At 74.0% G+C, this 16,542-nt stretch overlaps 2 protein-coding genes across 3 annotated transcripts; both read left to right on the top strand.

Annotated features, from left to right (window-relative positions):
• Positions 1-2,160: 2,160 nt before the first annotated feature.
• Positions 2,161-12,709, top strand: FCHO1 (FCH and mu domain containing endocytic adaptor 1). Of its 2 annotated transcripts, none has more exons than XM_068919554.1 (28): positions 2,161-3,423; positions 4,178-4,261; positions 5,233-5,324; positions 5,438-5,512; positions 5,601-5,742; positions 5,815-5,967; positions 6,053-6,157; positions 6,239-6,337; positions 6,426-6,522; positions 6,619-6,663; positions 6,748-6,820; positions 6,898-6,919; positions 7,210-7,264; positions 7,342-7,520; positions 7,623-7,647; positions 7,754-7,816; positions 7,902-7,944; positions 8,106-8,197; positions 8,285-8,911; positions 9,122-9,240; positions 9,315-9,420; positions 9,492-9,603; positions 9,718-9,873; positions 10,369-10,501; positions 10,613-10,812; positions 11,568-11,632; positions 11,797-11,961; positions 12,378-12,709. In XM_068919554.1, the coding sequence occupies exons 2-28, from the start codon at positions 4,235-4,237 to the stop codon at positions 12,398-12,400; spliced, it is 3,093 nt and encodes a 1,030-aa protein (XP_068775655.1). In that variant the 5' UTR covers positions 2,161-3,423; positions 4,178-4,234; the 3' UTR covers positions 12,401-12,709. The 2 variants fall into 2 exon arrangements, with proteins under 2 accessions (XP_068775655.1, XP_068775656.1); XM_068919555.1 differs by lacking the exon at positions 2,161-3,423 and adding an exon at positions 3,884-3,942.
• A 247-nt stretch (positions 12,710-12,956) lies between these two features.
• B3GNT3 (UDP-GlcNAc:betaGal beta-1,3-N-acetylglucosaminyltransferase 3) lies at positions 12,957-16,450 on the top strand. Its single transcript, XM_068919556.1, has 2 exons — positions 12,957-13,096; positions 14,514-16,450. The coding sequence occupies exon 2, from the start codon at positions 14,514-14,516 to the stop codon at positions 15,651-15,653; it is 1,140 nt and encodes a 379-aa protein (XP_068775657.1). The 5' UTR covers positions 12,957-13,096; the 3' UTR covers positions 15,654-16,450.
• The last annotated feature ends 92 nt before the right edge of the window (positions 16,451-16,542 follow it).

Below are 16,542 nucleotides of genomic sequence, written 5' to 3'. Positions count from 1 at the left end.
GGGGAAGCGGGTGCAAGCGGGAGCCCTGGTGCTGCGGTGGGAGCCCGGCCCGGGGCTGGGGCTGCAAACCAGGCGCCCGGCTCCTGCTCCCGCCTCTGGCCGGTCTTTCCTCAGTCCCCTCCGAGCCGCATCCCATTCCCATGGGTCGCATCCTGCCCCGCGTCTTCGACGGCTCCCGGCTTGCAGCCCGGCTGGGCTGCTGCCAGCGCGCCGAGGAGACATCTGGCCGCCCGGGCACGCGTCTCCCGGCATCCCTCCGGGCCGCGGCTGCCCGGTGTCAGCCGGAGCCGGAGCCGGAGCTGAGCGGGGCGGCGGGTGCGAGGGGCCGTGCGGCGCAGGCCGGGGGCACAGCCGAGCCGGGCCCCGCGGGGGCCGCGTTGGACACGGCTGCATCGGGCGCCGGGTTAAGGGCGGTAGCGGTGACCCCCAGCAGCTCGGCGCGCGCCGGGGTTGCATCAGCCCAGCGGTGCTGCGGCCAGGCTCGGGCGCGCTATGGAGCAGCCGGGCGCGGGGGGGGGGGGGAAGCGCAGCCCCGCGTGGGAGCCACTCTCGCCCACGGCCGCGCGTGGGAGGCTGAGCCCCCCCCTCCCCTCCCGCTTGGCCCCCCGCGGCTGACGGGCTGGGCGGCTTTGGGGGCGCCCCCTCCCCGCTGCTCCCCCCCCCCTCCCCAGCCCGCGGGTACCTCCCGCCTCCCCCGGGGGCGCGCGCGCGGTGCGGTGCGGTGCGGAGAGGAGGGGGGGGAGTGTCGAGCGCTGAGGCGGTGGCTCCTTTAAATATGCAAATCAGCCCCCCCCCGAATGGCAACATCGCCAGCGGCCGAGCCAATGAGAGGCGGCGGCTGTTTCCTTTTGTAACCACTGCCGGGCGCGGCGGCCAATGGGCGCGCGGGCTCCGCCCCTTCGCCGTGGGGGGGCCGGGCGGGGCCGCCGCCGCTGCTGCTCCCGCGCCGGCTCGCGCCCGCCCGCCCGCGCCGGCCGCGGCCCCGGAGCGCGCGGCGCAGCCCGGAGCGGGCGCGGGGCGGCGGAGCAGCGCCGGGGCGGCGGCGGCCCCGCCAGGTGAGTGCGGCCCGGGCCGCCCTCCCTCCCTCCTTCTGCTTCCCCCCCCCCCACCCCGGCGTGACGCCCCCCACCCCGTGCATGCAGCTGGACATCCCCCCCCACCTTGCAAACCTGGCCCTCTCCCCCCCCCCCGAGGTTCTCCCCTCCCACCCTCCGTGCGTGGGGTGCGGCCGCCCCCTGCAATGCAACCCCGTCCGGGGGTCTGGGGGCAGCCCCGCCCGGCGTGGGGTGCAGCCCGGCAAGGCTCCCCCGTGGGGGGCCGGGGGGCAGCCCCTCCTCGACAGCTGCTCCCCTCCTGCGCTCTCGCCGCGCGCCCCCTCTCCAGGTGTCTGGGCGCCCCCCCACCGCTCCCCCCACCCTACTGCGGCTGCCCCCCGCTCCGTGCACGACGCTCCCCCCTGGGGTGGGGGGGCGGTTGCCTGCACCCCCCGAGCCCCTCCGGGCGGTGGGGTCTTCGGGGGGGTGCATCTGCTCCTCTCTGCGCTGCAAGAGCCCCCCCCTTCCCTGCTGCCCCCCTCTCGCGGGGACCTGCTGCGCTGCTGTGGCAGAGCTGCCTGGGGAGGGACAGGGCAAATCCGGGCTGCGAGGGCCCCCCCGAGCCCCCCAGCACCTGCTGAGCATCACCCGCCCTGGCGCGGGCAGGTGCAACGATTCCCCCCGGGACCCCATTGCTCCGGAGGGCTGGATCCGGCCGTCTCGTGTCGGCTGGGGAAGGCGTGACCCCCCCCCCCCGAGCCCCCGGCACCGCCAGGTGAGCCGGGAGGTGGGGGACGCGCTCGCCGACGGGGACCGGCCACCTTGCTCGTTCCTGCGCCGCTTTATTGCACCGGTGGCGGCGTGACGAGCTCCGGCCGTGCAGCGCCCTGCGCCGCTGCCACCTGCCGCCACCGGCTCCGGACCTGCGGTTTCGGGAGGGACGGCCGCACGCCGCTGAAGGTCATCGCTGCGGGTGCTCGCCGCCGGGCCTCCCGGCGTCCCTCCCCGCGGGGGATGCGGCCGTGCGGGGCCTGGTCTCGCGCCCCGGGACGTGCCTCCCCCCCCCCCCCCCGCAACAGCAGCTCCTCGGGGGCGGCGAGCGCGTGCCGTGCCCCCGCGAGCACACTGCAGCACAGCCCCGGCACCCGCTGGCCCGGCGGTGGGGACGAGCCGCTCTGCACCCACCTGCTGCGCGGGCACGCGAGCACCCGCGGCCCCCCCGGCCCGGGACGTGGCCCTGACGTCGCCCCCGTCTTGCACGGGGACGTGAGCGCTCAGTGGCTTTTGCCATCTCAGGGCTTTCGAGGGGACTTTGGCCCCGGCGGCGGGGTCCGGCAGTGAGCTCTGCGCACTGGGTGCAATGAGTTCGAGGCGCCTCAGCTCCCCCGTGGCCCGTGCAGGCCGAGGAGCCCCTGCTCCGCGAGCATCCCAGGATCCTCCCTCCTGCTCCTGCCGTGGAGCAGGGGCCGGATCCAGCCCGTCTCGCCCGCCCGGGGCACAGCTCGAGGCGAGGCAGCTCGATGCGTGCGCCATCACCCGAGACGAGCAGCTCGGGCCGGTGGGAAGGGTGCGATGAGCTCCCGGCAGCTGAGGTGGGCTGGAGCCAGGACTCCCGGGTCCAAATCCCAGCCCCGGAGCAGCGCGCTTGGCCGTGCACAGCCACACGTGCAGCTGCGCGCTCCGGTCCTGCTCCTGCCTTTGCTGCAAATTGAAGCGATTTGGGGCAACTCGCTTTCCTGGCGCAGCCCAGGCGAGCAGCCGCCCCGCGGGGCGCCCGGCCCTGGGGCCCGTTGCACCCCAGCAGATGCAACGGCGGTTGCAACCCCGGCTGCAGCGCGAGCCGGAGCCCGGCGGGGCAGGGCTGGGCCCGCGCTGCCCTCGCTGCTGCGGGGGTTAATGGAGGCGTTGGCGAGATGGAGGTGTTTATTGCAGGAGCATTGCAGGCGCCGACGTGCTGCTGTCGCGTGAGCCTGCACCCCTGGTTTCTGCCTCCGCGCTGCCTCCGCTGCTGCTGCCGGTCCCCCGGACGCCTGGGTCCCTCTCCCCGCCGAGCCTTGCCTCGCTTTCCCCACCGGTGGGGCGCTCGCGGGCGGGAAGCGCCGCGGCAGCGTGGCCGCCGATTGGGGCGCATCTGTCAGGGGAAGTGGTGGCGGAGGCCTGTGCTGAGCCCGCCCCGCTCGTGACACAGGTGGCTCCGCCAGTCCCCTGCCTCGGTGCTTCCTGCTTGGCAGCGGAGCTGCGGAGGGGCAGCAGCTGGGGGGGAGCGGCAGGGGGCCGGGGCCGGCTGGGGCGCCCCGTAACCCCGGTTTCTCTCCCCAGACCGCGCCGTCGGCAGCCCGGCGCGCCGAGGATGAGCGGGGCGGCCTGGCGAGCCCGCCTGCAGCCGAGGGTGAGTCCGCCGGGGACCCCCTCGGGCCCCGGCCCTCCCATGCCCAGACCCCCGATCGTGATGAGGGAGGGGAAAAAACGAAAAAAAAAAAAACCCCAAACCCGGCTATGCAAAAGATTTCTCTGGTTTCCTGTTTTTCTGCCGCGGGCTGAGCGGGGGGCTGGGGTGCGCGGGGCCGTCGGCGCTGAGCATCCCCGCTGCAGCCGGCTTCGCGCACCTGAAGATGGGTTGGGGGGGGGGGGCAGGACTCCTGGGTCCCGAATCCCGGGGCAAGCGGCTGGGGGAGTGCAGGCAGGCGGCCCGGCCGGGAGGAGAGGCGGCCGCGCAGCAGCAGCTGCTCATTTATTATTTAGCTGCGTATCTGGTGTCGGGCCAGCGCGCTGCCCCCGGGGTGCCTGGCACCCGCCGCCCCGGGGCCGCCCGGCCGGGCGCGTGGGGAGGGGGCCGCGGCGCCGGCACGCCGTTCCCATGGACGCTGCAGCTCCAGGAGCCGATTTCCCAGCCGAACCCCTCGAAAAGGTGGGGACCCTGCCAGGGGTCCTGCCCAGCATCCCCCTCCCACCCCGCAAAAGCAAATCCCCGCTGCAAATCCCCCCCCACCACCACCCACCGCCGCAAAGCCCATCCAGGGAGGGAGGCCTGGGGAGGCCGGCGGGCTGCGTCGCGGCTCTGCCGTGCGCCGGCGACCCCCCGGGAGCGGGACCCCGGCGTCGCGGCGCTGCCGGCGGGCTGAGCGCCCTCGCTCCGTCCCCAGGGCGCCGGGAGCTGAGCTGCGGGTCGGCGAGCCGCCCTCGCCCTGCGCGCCTCCAAGATGTCCTACTTCGCCGAGCACTTCTGGGTAAGCCGAGGGCACCCGCGGGCGCCCGGCTCCTCGCAGCGGGGGAGCCCCGGGCCGCGGCGCGCCGAGCACCGCTGGCCCCCGGTCCTTGGTCCCGGCTTTGCTCCGCGCTTCCTTTAATGCCCTGAATTAATTGGGAGGTGGGTGCCGGCCGCGCGGGGGCTCGGCGCCCGCCGTGCTGGAAGGGGAACTCGGCGGCGCCCGGGAGCGCCCTGCCTGCCCCGGGGATCTCCGAGCCGCCGGCGGGGGGAAGTTCGCAGCGTGAGACGGAGCCGGCGCTGCTCCGGGTCGGACCGGCGCCGGGGGCCGGACCCCCGCGCGGGCGCCGGGGCGTCCCCGGGAGCGAGGCAGCGCCGAGCCTGGCTCGCGGCGGCCGTCTCCCGCCAGGGACCCGGCTACGCCGCCGCTGCTCCGGGACCCCCGTGTCCTTGCGATGGGGAAACTGAGGCAGGGCAGCGGCTGGCGGCGGGGTGCAGTGCGGGCTGGACCCGGCAGCAGCTCCGCAGCCCCCCGGCCTCGCGGCGCCCATTGGCATGCAGGAGGGGACGGTGTCGCTAAGCGACTCTCCCGGCCGGCCGAGCCGCCGGCCTCCTTGTTCTCCTCTCGCCTTTCAGCCCCGCGCCGCCTCCTTCTTAAAGCCGCTGCCGGGGAAGCGGGGCGCGGGGCGAGGTACCAGGACGCCTGGGCTCCTCGGCCCGTCCTGGGCCCGGGGCGGGCAGGATCCTTGCGCTGCCTCAGTTTCCCCACTGCAGCTTCCCCGAAGCGGCAGTAAACAGGTGCCGGCGGAGGGGAAGTGCTGCCCCCGCGCCACCGGGCCGCCTGAGCGGGCAGCGCCCGAAATAGAGCCCGGGAGTCTGGGCTCAGCCCACCCCTTCCTGCTGGGGGGGCCCAGGTGTCCTGGGCCCTCGCTGCTGCGGCCGTGTCCCCCCCCCCCGGCCCAGCTGCCCCCCTCACCGCCTTGTCCCCGCCAGGGCGAGAAGAACCACGGCTTCGACGTGCTCTACCACAACATGAAGCACGGGCAGATCTCCACCAAGGAGCTGGCCGACTTCGTCCGCGAGAGGTACCCGGGGCGGCGCCGGGGGTCCCCGGTCCCTCTCCACGGGTGCCCCTTGGTGCCAGGCTGAGACGCCGGCCCGGGGGGGGGGTCTCTCACCCCTCCTTGCCCGTCCCCAGGGCTGCCATCGAGGAGAACTACGCCAAGGCCATGGTGAAGCTGTCGAAGATGGCCACCAACGGGACCCAGCTGGGGTAAGGGGGGCCGAGGGCGGCGCGGGGCGGGGGAGCGGTGCCCGCGGGCCGGGGCAGCCCGTCTCAGGCTCTGCCGGCGCCGCGCCAGGACCTTCGCGCCGCTCTGGGAGGTTTTCCGCATCTCCTCGGACAAGCTGGCCCTGTGCCACCTGGAGCTGATGAAGAAGCTGCACGACCTCATCAAGGAAATCTCGCGCTACGGCGAGGAGCAGGGCCGGGTGCACAAGAAGGTACCGGGTCCCCCGTGGCCCCCCACGACCCCCGGCCCGGCCCCTCGCCCACCCCCGTGTCCCCGTCCCCAGTCCAAGGAGGAGGTGTCGGGCACGCTGGAGGCCGTCCAGCTGCTCCACGGGGTCGCCCAGCTGCTGCCCAAGTCCAAGGAGAGCTACTACAGCAAGTGCCAGGAGTACGAGCGGCTCCGCAAGGAGGGCACCAGCCAGAAGGAGATCGACAAGGTGAGAGCCGCCGTGGCGCCCGTGCCGGGGACGTCGCCAAAATCCCCCCCGTGCCCGCGCTCACGCCTGCCCCTCCTGCCCGCAGGCCGAGCTCAAGTCCAAGAAGGCGGGCGAAGCGCTGCGGCGCGCGGTGGAGAAGTACAACGCGGCACGGGCCGACTTCGAGCAGAGGATGCTGGACTCGGCCACGGTGGGTAGGACAGGCGGGAGCGGGGGGCGCAGGGGGCGGCGGGCCGCGCTCGGTGCCCGCTGAGCGCCCCTGGGCCCGCAGCGTTTCCAGGAGGTGGAGGAAGCCCACCTGCGGCACATGAAGGGGCTCATCGGCTCCTACTCACACTCGGTGGAGGACACGCACGTGCAGATCGGGCAGGTGGGTCGCGGGGGGCTGGCGGCGGGGCCGGGCCGGGGGCTGTCCGCGGTGCGCCGGCGCAGCGGCCCCCTCCCCGTCCGCCCCGCAGGTGCACGAGGAGTTCAAGCAGAACGTGGAGAACATCGGCACCGAGATGCTGCTGCGGAGGTTTGCCGAGAGCAAGGGCACGGGGCGGGAGCGGCCAGGTGAGGCGCGGGGCACGGTCCCCACGCGCTGCCCTCGCGCCGGGGCCGGCCGCCGGGGGGGCCGCGGGCCCCGGCTCACCCCGCTGCCCGCCGCAGGCGCGCTGGACTTCGACGAGTACCGGCTGGCCCCAGCGCAGGAAGGCAAGTACGTCTGTGCAGCCGGCAGCCCGGCGGGGCCGGGGCCGGGGTCGCCCGCGGGCGCCGCTCACCCCTCCGTCCCCGCAGCGCCCAAGAGGAGCCGCAGCAAGGCTTTCCGCATCCCCGGGCTGAGCCGCAAGGAGAGGGACCGGGATGCCGCGTAAGCCCGCTGCCCGCCCCCCGCGCCCCCCTGCCCTGCCCGGCTCGGGGCGCTAACGCTGCCTCTGTCTCCCCCAGGGAGTCGCCGGACGCCGACGTGGTGAGTCGCCCCGCTCACCGCGTGGGGCAGCGGTCCCCAGCACCCAGCGGGCGGATTTGCTCTTCCCTCCGCTGCAAAAGCCAGGCCTGGTTGGGGGCACTGGGAGGGGGGGACGAGCATCTCCCCCCGAGCGCCTCCCCCCGAGCATCCCCCCGAGCGCATCCCCCGAGCATCTCCCCCCGAGCATCTCCCCCCGAGCATCCCCCCGAGCGCCTCCCCCGAGCGCCTCCCCCCGAGCGCCTCCCCGAGCGCCTCCCCCCGAGCGCCTCTCCCCGAGCATCTCCCCGCAGGCCGGCCCGGAGGTGGACGAGGACGGATTCACCGTGCGCCCAGACGTCACCCACGATATCCTTGTGTTTTTGGGGTTTTGGGGGGGCGGGCTGGGCCGCCGAGCGCGGGGTGTTGCCTTGACGGCGGCGCAGGCGAGGCCGAGAACCACGCGTGCTCGTCCTCCGACTCGGACTACGACGAGGACGAGCCCCGCAAGTTCTACGTGCGCATCAAGCCCGTGCAGCCCCGGGAGGCGGGCGGCAGCGCCGAGGCCGCCGTCGAGCAGCTCAAGGCCACCGTGGGCAACCTCATTCTGCCCCCCGGCGTCGCGGTGAGAGGCACGGGGGACGGGGGGGTCCCCGGGGCGGGGGGCGGCCGTGCTGGCACCCCCCTGCCGCCACCTGGGGCTGACCCCCCGTCTCTTCTCTTGCAGGGCACCGTGAAGCGACAGTCGTCCCGTAAGTGGCACCCCGGGGTGTCCCCCGCGCGGCTCCCCGGCCGGCAGGGCTGGGGGGCTCGGTGGGTCCGCGTCCCCTAACGCTGCCTGTCCCCGACCTCCCCCAGGCCACATGGCGGCCCTGGCCCCTGCCCCGGTCGAGACGGACCCCGAGGAGACGCCGGCGGCAGGTGAGGCCGTGCTGGGGGGGTCCCCAGGGACGCGGGGTGGGGTGATGGCTCTGCAGTGTCCCCAACGCGTCCCTGTTCCCTGCAGGTGACAGCGCTGGGAAGGGGCGCCCGGTGGCGCGGGCTGACAGGTACGGGGCACCCCGCTCGGGCGCGGGGCGAAGCACCGAGCTCCCTCCCCGGGCGCGCGGAGGCACCGGCGCGAGCCGGCGGCCGGCCCCGGGGAGGGGGACGCGGGGCGGCCGGGTGCCGACCTGCCCCGTCTCGCTCCGTCTCTCCGTGCCGCCGGCAGCTGCCCCGGGAAAACCCCCGCGGAAGCGGTGCCGTCCGCAGCCCTGTTCGGGCCCCCGCTGGAGTCGGCTTTCGAAGCGGAGGATTTCTCGGGTGAGGCGGCTGGGGGACCCAGGCGTCCGGGGAGGGGGGGACGCGGCTGGTCCGCAGCGCTCGGCCAGCCCCGGGCTCTCTCCGCAGCCTCCCGCGCCTACGTCCTCACCTCCTCCTCGTCCCCCTTCTCCTCCTCCTCCCCGGAGAACGTGGAAGACTCGGGCTTGGACTCGCCGTCGCGCCCCGCGCCCGGCCCGTCCCCGGACTCGAGGCCGTGGACGCCGCAGCCCGGCACGCCGCAGAGCCCCCTCCCCAAGCGGGGCGGCTCGCGGGACCTGCCGCCGCCGCCGTCCCCGCCGCCCGCCGCCGAGGAGCCGGGCGCCTGGCCGCCGCGGCCCCGCAGCCCCGCCGGCCGCCTCCCCGAGCTGCCCGGCTTCGCCGTCTTCAGCGGCCCCGGGGCCGAGGAGCCGTGGGAGGACGCGGGGCCGGCGGCGCGGGGCAGGTCCCGCTGGCCCGGCGGCCCGGTGCCCCGCCGAGCCCCCTCTCCCGACCCCTTCGGGGAGCCCCCGCCCTGGGCCAGGCCCCGCAGCCCCGGCGGGGACCGGCCCCTGCAGCCCCGGCCTTCCTCCAACTCGGCTTCCTCCTCTTCCTCCTCTCCGGCCCCTGCCAGCGGGGGCGAGTCCTCCAGCCCCTCTCCGTGGACGTGCCAAGGGTCCGGCATGAGGCTCTCCGAGGGCGGCACGCCGGCAGGTCCCCCTCCACAGGCTGAGCCTGGTGAGTCCGAGGGATTTTACCCTTAACTCTGCCCCCAGTCCCGGTTTTGCTGAGAAGCCAGGCTGAGACCTGCTAAACTCGCTGCAGCGGTGAGACCCTAGCTTCAACCCCGCAGGGCCCCTGCTGTGGCGGGTCAGCCGAGCTGCGGTCCCCGTGGCGCCAGGTCCGTCCCCCCCACCCCGTTCACCCCCGTTTGTACTTCGCCCCCAGATGCTCCCTGCGCCCGGCCCAGCGCGGCACCCCGCGAGGTCCCGCTCGTGGCCCCCCCCCGCCGCTCCCGGACGAAGAGGCCCACGGCCGGCCAGGCCGCGGGCAGCAACACCGAGCTGGTGGGTGGCCAGGGGGGCTGGGGCAGGCGGGTGCCCTCGGCCGGGTGCCCCCCTGACGCCCTCTCGCCTTGCAGTCCCGCTCGCTGAGCCCGTCGCCCTCCTGGAGCTGCGGCCCCTCGCACTCGGCGCCCGCCAGCCTGGGCGAGCGGGGCTTCTTCGCCGTCTCCCAGCCTGCGCTCGGTGGGTCCCGGCGGGGGGCGGGAGGGGGGGCCCCGGCCGGGCCGGGCTCTGACCCCTGCCTGCCTCCCCAGGGCTGTCGCGGGGGCCCAGCCCCGTGGTGCTGGGCTCGCAGGATGCGCTCCCCGTGGCCACGGCTTTCACCGAGTACATCCACGCCTACTTCAAGGGCCGCGACTCCGACAGGTCCGGGGGTCCGGGGGGGGGCATTGCGCACGTGCCCGCTGCGTCCCTCCCCGCCGTGCCCGGCGGCTCCCGCGGCCCCCGGGGCGGTCGCTGAGCCGTCCCTCTCCCCGGCAGCTGCCTGGTGAAGGTCACGGGCGAGCTCACCATGTCCTTCCCCGCCGGCATCGTCCGCGTCTTCAGCGGCAGCCTGGCCCCGCCGGTGCTGAGCTTCCGCCTGGTCAACGCCGGCGCCATCGAGCAGTTCCTGCCCAACGCCGAGCTGCTCTACAGGTGCGGGGGCCGGGCGAGCGCGGTGGCACTGGGCCCGCGGCAGGCTGCTGGTGTCCTCCGAGGCAGCAGCCGGGAGCTGGGAACGGGGTGCCTGGGCGTCCTGGGAGCCAGGAGCTGGGAACGGGGTGCCTGGGCGTCCTCGGAGCCAGGAGCCGGGAACAGGGTGCCCGGGGTGCTTGGGCATCCTGGGAGCCAGGAGCTGGGAACGGGGTGCCTGGGCATCCTGGGAGCCAGGAGAGGGGAACGGGGTGCCTGGGGTGCCCGGGCATCCTGGGAGCCAGGAGCAGGGAACGGGGTGCCTGGGCATCCTGGGAGCCAGGAGCGGGGAACGGGGTGCCCGGGGTGGCCGGGCATCCTCGGAGCCAGCCAAGGCAGCGGCAGGGTTAGGAAGTGGGGGGCCTGGGAGCAGGTGATGGGGAGCTGGGGTTGGGGTGCCCGGGGGAGCGGGCGCAGGCGGTGGCAGGGGTCTGCAGCGCTGTGCCCCCCTGCCCGCAGCGACCCGTCCCAGAGCGACCCCAGCACCAAGGACTTCTGGCTGAACATGGCCGCGCTGACGGGGCACCTGCAGAAGCAGGCGGAGCAGAGCCCGGCTGCCTCCTACTACAACGTGGCGCTCCTCAAGTACCAGGTGAGCCCCGCGGCGCGGGGAAGGGGCCGGGACTCCGGGGCGCCGTGCCCGGCTCCTGGGGGCAGCAGGGGTTTCGGTCCCCGCTGAGCCGCTCGCCGGTTCCCCCCGCAGTTCTCCAAGCTGGGCCCGGGCTCGGCGCCGCTGCAGCTCTGCGTGCGCTGGGACTGCTCGCCGGGCGCCACGCGGGTCAGCGTGGAGTACAGCTACAACGCCGGCGCCCTGGCCGTGCCCGTGCCCCTCGCCAACGTCCAGGTGCTGCTGCCCGTGGAGGAGCCCGTCACCAACGTGCGGCTGCAGCCCGCGGCCAGCTGGTGAGCGGGGCCGGGGGGATCGGGACTCCCCAGCCCCAAAATGCTCCCTGTGCTGGGGGGGTCCCAGGCTGGGGGAATGGGGGGGGGGAAGACAGGGATGCCCTGGCTGTGGGAGCTGTGGGGATGGGACAGGGATGGGGGTTTGGGGTTGCCTGGTGGTCTAGCGAGGGGATGGAGCTGGGGGGCTTGGGGTCGCCTGGTGGTCTAGCGAGGGGATGGAGCTGGGGGGCTTGGGGTCGCCTGGGGGTCTAGGGAGGGGATGGAGCTGGGGGGCTTGGGGTCGCCTGGGGGTCTAGGGAGGGGATGGAGCTGGGGGGCTTGGGGTCACCTGGGGGTCTAGGGAGGGGATGGAGCTGGGGGGCTTGGGGTCACCTGGGGGTCTAGGGAGGGGATGGAGCTGAGGGATTTGGGTTGCCAGGGGATCTAGGGATGGGATAGAGCTGGGGGGTTTGGGGTCGCCGGGGGGCCTAAGGATGAAACGGAGCTGGGGGGTTTGGGGCTGCCAGGGGATCTAAGGATGGGATGGAGCTGGGGGGTTTGGGGTCACCGGGGGGCCTAAGGATGGGACAGAGCTGGGGGGTTTGGGGTCGTCTGGGGATCTAAGGATGGGACGGAGCTGGGGGGTTTGGGGCTGCCGGGGGATCTAAGGATGGGACGGAGCTGGGGGGTTTGGGGTCGCCGGGGGGTCTCGGCCCAGGGTTGTGGCCCACGGCCACACACGGCCACGGCCCACGCCACGTGCGTGTGTCCTGCAGGAACCTGGAGGAGAAGAGGCTGCTCTGGAGGCTGCTGGACATTCCCGGGGCCCCGGGCCAGGGAGGTGAGGCTGCCCCGGCCCCGCGGGGAGGGCAGGGGCTGGGGGGTGCCTGCCCCTGGGGAGCGGGGAGAGCAGGGGCCGGCCCCCGGCTGGGTCCTTGCTCGGCCACCCTGCGCGAGGGGACAGGGGCTCTGCGCCGTCCCCTCCAGCTCTGCGCTCGCCCCCAGGCTGCGGCCGGCTCTCGGCCAGCTGGGAGCCCCTCTACGGGCCCAGCAAGCCCAGCCCCGTGGCGGCCCAGTTCACCAGCGAGGGCAGCACGCTGTCGGGCGTCGAGGTGGAGCTGGCGAGCGCTGGCTACCGCATGTCGCTGGTCAAGAAGAGGTTTGCCACAGGTACTGCTGCTGGGTGCGCGAGGTCCCTTCCCTGCGGTGCGCGAGGTCCCATCCCTGCTCTCCATGACCCCGGGGTGCACAGGGTCCTGTCCCCGCTCCCTACAATCCTGGGGTGCCCAGGTCCCTTCCCTGCTCCCTATGGCTCTGGGATGCACAAGGTCCCTTCCCCATGGCCCAAGGGTGCACAAGCTCCCTTCCCCGGGGTGCACAAGGTCCCTTCCCCATGGCCCCGGGGTGCACAAGGTCCCTTCCCCGTGGCCCCAGGCTCCCTTTTGCCCACGTTGGGGCCTGCCCCACGGCAGTGCCCAGCTTGGGGACGGCGCGAGCGGCTGGGCTTGGTGCCGGGGACGCATCCGTCTGGGCGCGGGCCTCATCCGGCTGCGCTCACCCCCTCCTTGCTGCTGTTCCTCCTGCAGGGATTTACCTGGCTGGGTCCTGAGCGTCGCCTCCCGCTCGGATCCTCCGAGCTCCTCCGGGCTTTCTCCTTGGTTGGTTGAACTCAAAACACTGGATGGAGGCTGGCTGGGGAGGGGGTGCTGCTGGCCACAACCGAGGCCCTGGCATTGCGCTGGCCGGGTAAGAGCCCTCCTCCTCCTCCTCCTCCTCTTCCTCTTGGCTCCCCTCCGTGGTCGCCTTGGCTGTAACCGTCGTCTCCTGCTGGCTGGAGGATGGTCCCCTCCGTCCTCCTCTGTGCTGTGAAGGGAGCAGGAGCTGCTCTTTTATTAAACACTTTATTTTCTAATAATTCCCCGCCGCCTCCTGCCTGCGTCGCGGCGCCGGGTCGGAGCCGTTGGTGACGTCTCCCCGGGTGGCTCCGGGCTCCTCCTTGGCAACATGGCTCGGCTGATGCGCCCCGCTCCCGGGGGGCACCGGGGCGCCGCGCCGCGCTCCCCCGGCGGCCTGGGCAGGGCTGGGGGGAAACTGAGGCACGGAGCCAGGGCGGACCTTGCAGCGCCCTGCAGCTGCCGGCGATGCTCCTGGGGGCGGTGGAGGGCGGGCAGGTGGCCTCCCTCCGCGACACCTGCCTGTGGGAGGATCTCGGGAGAGGAGATAACACAGCTGCCGGGGCATTTTGTGCACAGGAAGAGGCTGAGACGCAGGGGCGGCCCTGAGCTGCAGCCAGCGCCACACCAAGGTATCGGGGGCCGCTGGGGAGAATGCTGGCGGGGGGCGCGGGAGGCTCCAGGGTTTGGGTTTCCAGGGGCACCAGCAGCTCTTTGCAGCCAGGGCAGCAGCCTGGTGCAACCGGGGTGCCAATGTGGCGCTCCCCGGTGCTCCCCTGTCCCGGCCGGCCGGGCTCTGCCCTCGTGCCCGGCCGCGGGGACGGTGGGCGCCCAGCGGGCGAGATGCAGCCGGCGTCCTCGTGTCGGCTGTGGTTTTTCCTCGAGGGCCAAGGCCAGCAAACCCAGGCTGGCTTCTCCACGGGCCCTGGGCCTGCCCGGCCATCGCCTTAGTCGGTGCCATTGGGCAACACCCTTGGAGGCAACGCAGCCCTGGGTGCCTGTGTCCCTGCACCCTCCCTGGCAGTCCCTGGCTTCGAGGCCGCACCCTGGAGGGGTCAGAGGTGTTTGCTCTCTCCAAGCTGTGCCCGGGAGCGCCGGGAAGGGCTGTTAGGAGACCTTTGGCCCAGTGAAAACAGCCCCGTCCTGGAACTCCCCCACATTTATTGCTCTGCCTGGGGCTCAGGTGTTTCCAGCTGCTCTGCCCTGCACCCATGGGTGCCTGGCCCCTCCGTGCACCAGAGCAAGGAGCGCAGCGGATGTCTGCACCATGGCGTGACCCTGGGGTGCAGGGCCAGCCCGGGGAGGGCTCCCCGCTCCCCCACCAGCGGCAGCCCGGGACGGTGCAGGACCGGGCTGCAGCCCCGCGGTGGAGATGAGCTGCCTCTGCCGGGGCTGCAGCATCCCTCCCTTCAGGGGCTGGGAAGTGGCTTTGGGGGCCAAAAGGATGGAAGGGAAGGTGGGGAAGAGGGCAGGGTTTTCCCAGGATGGCCCCCGAGCGCGGGGAACAGCGGGGCTGCCCCCCCTGCGCGTGTCGTGGAGGAAGGGGCGGGAGAGGAGGGGACGGCGGCGAGGCCGAGGGGGCAGGTTGTGCCGCCTGCCCCGGCGTGGGGCGAGCGGAGGAGGGTGCGCGGCCTCGGAGAGCCCCGGCCGCAGCGGGGCCCCTCGCCGGACCCCCGGGGGGGCAGGAGGGGCTCCGGGAGGAAGGCTGGGGCAGGGGGCCACCCCGCGCTCCCTGCTCGGGGAGCACCCATGGGCCGGGCTGGGGTCCCCCCGCAGCAGCCGGGCGCGCAGAAGCCGGAGAGCAGGTGCCGGGGCCGGGGCGGGGGAGCCGCGGCCGGCGCTCCCCGGGGAGAGGGGCACCTGGAGGTGCTGGGCCATGGGGCGAAGCAGGGCTTGCTCCAGCGGAGAGGGAGCCTTCGGCCTCTGCAGTCATCACCAGCGTGGGAGGATGTGCACGGTCCCTTCCCCTTCGGAGAGCACCAGCCCCACGGATGGCAGCGGCGCCCCGGCTGAGCCCCGCTCCCCCCCCCCCCGCCACCTCTCTTGCAGATGTCCCAGCGGCGCTACAGGCTGGAGACGTGGGGCCTGGGTGCCGTGGGGCTGCTGGGGCTCTGCTACCTGCTGTCGCACGACGCGTGGCTCCGGCCGCGCACGCCCGCCGGCCCCGAGCCCAGCCCCAGCGCCGCCCCCGGGCTCCCGCCGCCCTCGGCCGAGCCCCCCGCCCCCTGCGCCGCCAACGCGTCGGTGCACAACGTCTCCGGCTTCGCCGCCCTGCCCGGCCACGTGCAGGACTTCCTGCGCTACAAGCACTGCCGGGCGTTCCCCGCGCTGCTCGACGTGCCGGGGAAGTGCGGGGGCCCGGCGCGCTCCCCCGGCATCTTCCTCCTCCTGGCCATCAAGTCCTCGCCGGGGAACTACGTGCGCCGGGAGGTGATCCGCAAGACGTGGGGGCAGGAGCGGGTGTTCGCGGGGGCCCGCGTCCGCCGGGTCTTCCTGTGCGGGGTGGCTCCCGGCGGCGCGGAGGCGCCCAAGCTGAACCAGCTGCTGCGGCTGGAGCAGCGGGAGCACGGCGACGTCCTGCAGTGGGATTTCTGGGACACCTTCTTCAACCTGACGCTGAAGCAGGTGCTGTTCCACGCCTGGCTGGAGGAGAACTGCCCCGGCGTCCGCTTCATCTTCAACGGGGACGACGACGTCTTCGTCAACACGGACAACGTCATCCGCTTCGCGCTGGCCGCCCGGGAGGCCAAGGACCAGCACCTCTTCGTGGGCCACCTCATCACCAACGTGGGCCCCATCCGCAGCAAGGGCAGCAAGTACTACGTGCCCACGCAGGTGACGTCCTCGGAGTGGTACCCGCCCTACTGCGGAGGCGGCGGCATGCTCATGTCCGGCTTCACCGCCCGCATCATCTACCGGGAGTCGCGGGGTATCGAGCTCTTCCCCATCGACGACGTCTACCTGGGCATGTGCTTGGAGAAGGCAGGGCTGGCCCCGGCGTTGCACGCCGGCATCCGGACCACGGGCCTCCACGTGCCCTCCAAGGCCGAGCCCTTCGACCCCTGCTACTACCGGGAGCTGCTGCTGGTGCACCGCTTCGCGCCCTACGAGATGGTGCTGATGTGGCAGGCCCTCCACGAGCCCCAGCTGCGCTGCGGCAGGAGGGTGGGCATCTACCCCAGCACCTGAGAGCACCCCGGTGCCCGAGAAGGATCAAGCGCTGGGGTGGGGGGTGATGGTGAGCGCAGAGCGTCGGTCCGGCTGCTGCTCTCTCCCGGATGCCCCGTCGTCGCTGCTGGTGCTCGGTGCCGCCGGGCTGCGATGGGGGCTCCTGGGTGCACAGAGAGGCGGCTGCCGGCGGTCCGGTGGTGCTGAGCCCCATCTCCAGGGGCTGCCGAGCACCTCGGCGGGCCCAGCCTGCCCCCAGAGCCGGCTTTGCGCCTGCTTTGGCCTCGGGCTCTGTCCTCCCGCTGCACAGCCAGACCCGAGGCATCGGCGGGAGAATAAACGAGTGCGTGGTGTAAACGAGCGTGTGCGGTCCGGTGCCTTCCCGGGGGTGGGGGCAAGCCTGGCACGAGTCTGTGGGTGATGCGGGGGCACCGGCAGGGGGGATGCCGCCCCGTGGGCTACCACGTGCAGCCCGGGATGCTCAGGGCTGCAGCGGCCGCATATAAGCAGCGAGATGAGGAGCGAAGCCCAGCGGGTCCCTGAGCCTGGGGGTGCTGTGCACCACACGCCGGCAGGTGAGCCTGGCCCTCGTGGCCGGGAGTTGATGCGGGCCATCGTCGCCCGGTGCGGGGGCGCCCGCCGGAGCCCGCTGCCCGGGCGATCCGCCGGTGAGTGCGGGGGCCCCGGCCTCGGCTGCGCCCCCGCAGCCCGCTCCCCGCTGCCCCACGCTCCGGCAGCCCAGCAGAGCGGACCCCCCGGGTCCCCCCGGGTGCCGGTGCATGCTGCTCGGGCGGCTGCACCCAGCGGGAGCCAGCGCCCTGCTTGCTCCGCGCCAAAGGGATTCGCCGGTGGCTAATAGGAGGGTTGAGCTCACGCTGCAGCGGTTCTTTCAGCGGGGAGAGGTGCGCGC

The sequence above is a fragment of the Struthio camelus genome, chromosome 26 (genome assembly GCF_040807025.1).
Source record: "Struthio camelus isolate bStrCam1 chromosome 26, bStrCam1.hap1, whole genome shotgun sequence".
Classification (NCBI taxonomy): domain Eukaryota; kingdom Metazoa; phylum Chordata; class Aves; order Struthioniformes; family Struthionidae; genus Struthio; species Struthio camelus.
Note: the sequence above shows the minus strand (reverse complement) of the source record. Positions and strands in the feature narration are given on the sequence as shown.

Excerpts from the sequence above, each read along its gene's own strand:
- B3GNT3 (XM_068919556.1), top strand. The coding sequence starts at position 14,514 with ATGTCCCAGCGGCGCTACAGGCTGGAGACGTGGGGCCTGGGTGCCGTG.
- FCHO1 (XM_068919554.1), top strand. The coding sequence starts at position 4,235 with ATGTCCTACTTCGCCGAGCACTTCTGG. Across the intron at positions 6,523-6,618 it reads CACGGGGCGGGAGCGGCCAG|GCGCGCTGGACTTCGACGAG; the intron begins GTGAGGCGCGGG and ends TGCCCGCCGCAG. Across the intron at positions 6,920-7,209 it reads AGTCGCCGGACGCCGACGTG|GCCGGCCCGGAGGTGGACGA; the intron begins GTGAGTCGCCCC and ends ATCTCCCCGCAG.